This window comes from Austrofundulus limnaeus, unplaced genomic scaffold, assembly GCF_001266775.1.
Source record: "Austrofundulus limnaeus strain Quisiro unplaced genomic scaffold, Austrofundulus_limnaeus-1.0 Scaffold800, whole genome shotgun sequence".
Taxonomy (NCBI): domain Eukaryota; kingdom Metazoa; phylum Chordata; class Actinopteri; order Cyprinodontiformes; family Rivulidae; genus Austrofundulus; species Austrofundulus limnaeus.
This window is the reverse complement of record NW_013953202.1, coordinates 59,287-60,812: the sequence shown is the minus strand read 5'-3', so window position 1 is coordinate 60,812 and position 1,526 is coordinate 59,287. Positions and strand designations below refer to the sequence as shown.

Genomic DNA, 1,526 nt, shown 5'->3' with positions numbered 1-1,526 from the left:
AGAAAATGGATGGATATTTAACTTGTGACTTAAATATTTAGTTTTGAGCTAAATGTTTAGCTTGCAACTTAAATATTTAGTTTTGAGCTAAATGTTTAGCTTGCAACTTAAATATTTAGCTAGCTGGCTAAATATTTAGGTTGCAACTTGAATATTTAGCTAGCAAGTTAAATATTTAAGTTGCAACTTGAATATTTAGCTAGCAAGTTAAATATTTAAGTTGCAACTTAAATATTTAGGTAGCTAGCTAAATATTTCCGTTGCAAGCTAAATGTTTAGCTCAAAACTAAATATTTAAGTCACAAAATAAATATTTAGCTTGTTAACTAAATGTTTAATTTGTAAGTTAAATATTTAGTTTATAAACTATGACATTTATAAATGTATGACTTGTGTTGTGAAAAACTGACTTTGAAAAATAAATCTGTTCTTTTTGTCTTATAAAAGACTAAATAAAACAAAAATATTGGTGGTAATTTTTGACTGTGTAACTTTACAAACAGCACCACATAGAAACGTTCTAATTGATGAAGATTAAAATGCTGTATTTACCTCGACCCAATCCTGTGTCTGCTATGTTTGCTGTAAGGATAACAACAGATTGGACAGTTAAAGATGTGAACTTGTGACAGGAGTGTTCAGTGTGTGCTCTAATGGAACATACATGAGACTGAGGCAGGAACAAAGATGGTCTTTTCTCCATCATAGAAGGAAACGGTGCACGTGAACTTCAGACTGGGATTAAACCACTCTTCTGCCCGAACTCTGAGTCTGCTGGTGATTGTGTAAGAAGTTTCACTGAAGTGGGCAGCACTGTCCGTCTGCACACCATCAGTGACTTTCTGCCCATTGATGGACCAGGACACACCCACATGATCCGGGTAGAAATTAGAGGCCACGCAAACCAGGGTCTTCTTCCTTGGGTTCCTCTTGTTTCGTCTGCACTCCTTATCCGAAGGTGGAAAAACAGTTACGTCTGGAGGTTTCACGTCATRTTCTGCATGAAATAAAAAAATAAAAAAAACAAAGCACATGAATATTTAAAACCACAAATTAAATCTGCAGGTAGAGCCGCAATTAAAAACAAAACCAAGCAGATGAAAACTCTCAGAATCAACACCCAGAATGTTCTCTGTCATACTTTTATTGTGAAAATCTTACCAAGACCCATCCACTGACTCACAGTTTAAACATTTTTTAAATACGTTTGAAACGTTGTTGTTGCTTGAGTTGTTTTAAACTCACAGATGAAGATTTTTGCCTCATTTTCCTAACAAAGATTGTCTAAMTTTTAGATTTAGTCGCAGTCGTTCATTTTACCAGTATTTATCAGAGTTGTAAAGTAACTAAGTACAAATACTTCTTTACTGTACTTAAATTGAATTTTTGGGTATCTGTACTTTACTTCAGTAAATATTTTTCAGCCTTCTTTTTACTCCTTACATTTTAAAACAGACAAAAAGTATAAAGTCATTAGTTTTATTTCATTTCTGCTTGTTTTCATTGCAGCTTGTTGTTGTAAAAAA

At 33.1% G+C, this 1,526-nt stretch overlaps 1 gene segment (V, D, J or C); it reads right to left on the bottom strand.

The window, feature by feature from the left end:
- Positions 1-552: 552 nt before the first annotated feature.
- The window catches only part of LOC106532605 (T-cell receptor beta-1 chain C region-like), a gene marked incomplete at its 3' end in the record, with an annotated part of 4,203 nt that continues 3,229 nt past the window's right edge, over positions 553-1,526 (bottom strand). Inside the window, 2 exon segments of the C gene segment in view lie at positions 553-582; positions 665-997. Coding sequence covers positions 553-582; positions 665-997 — 363 coding nt within the window.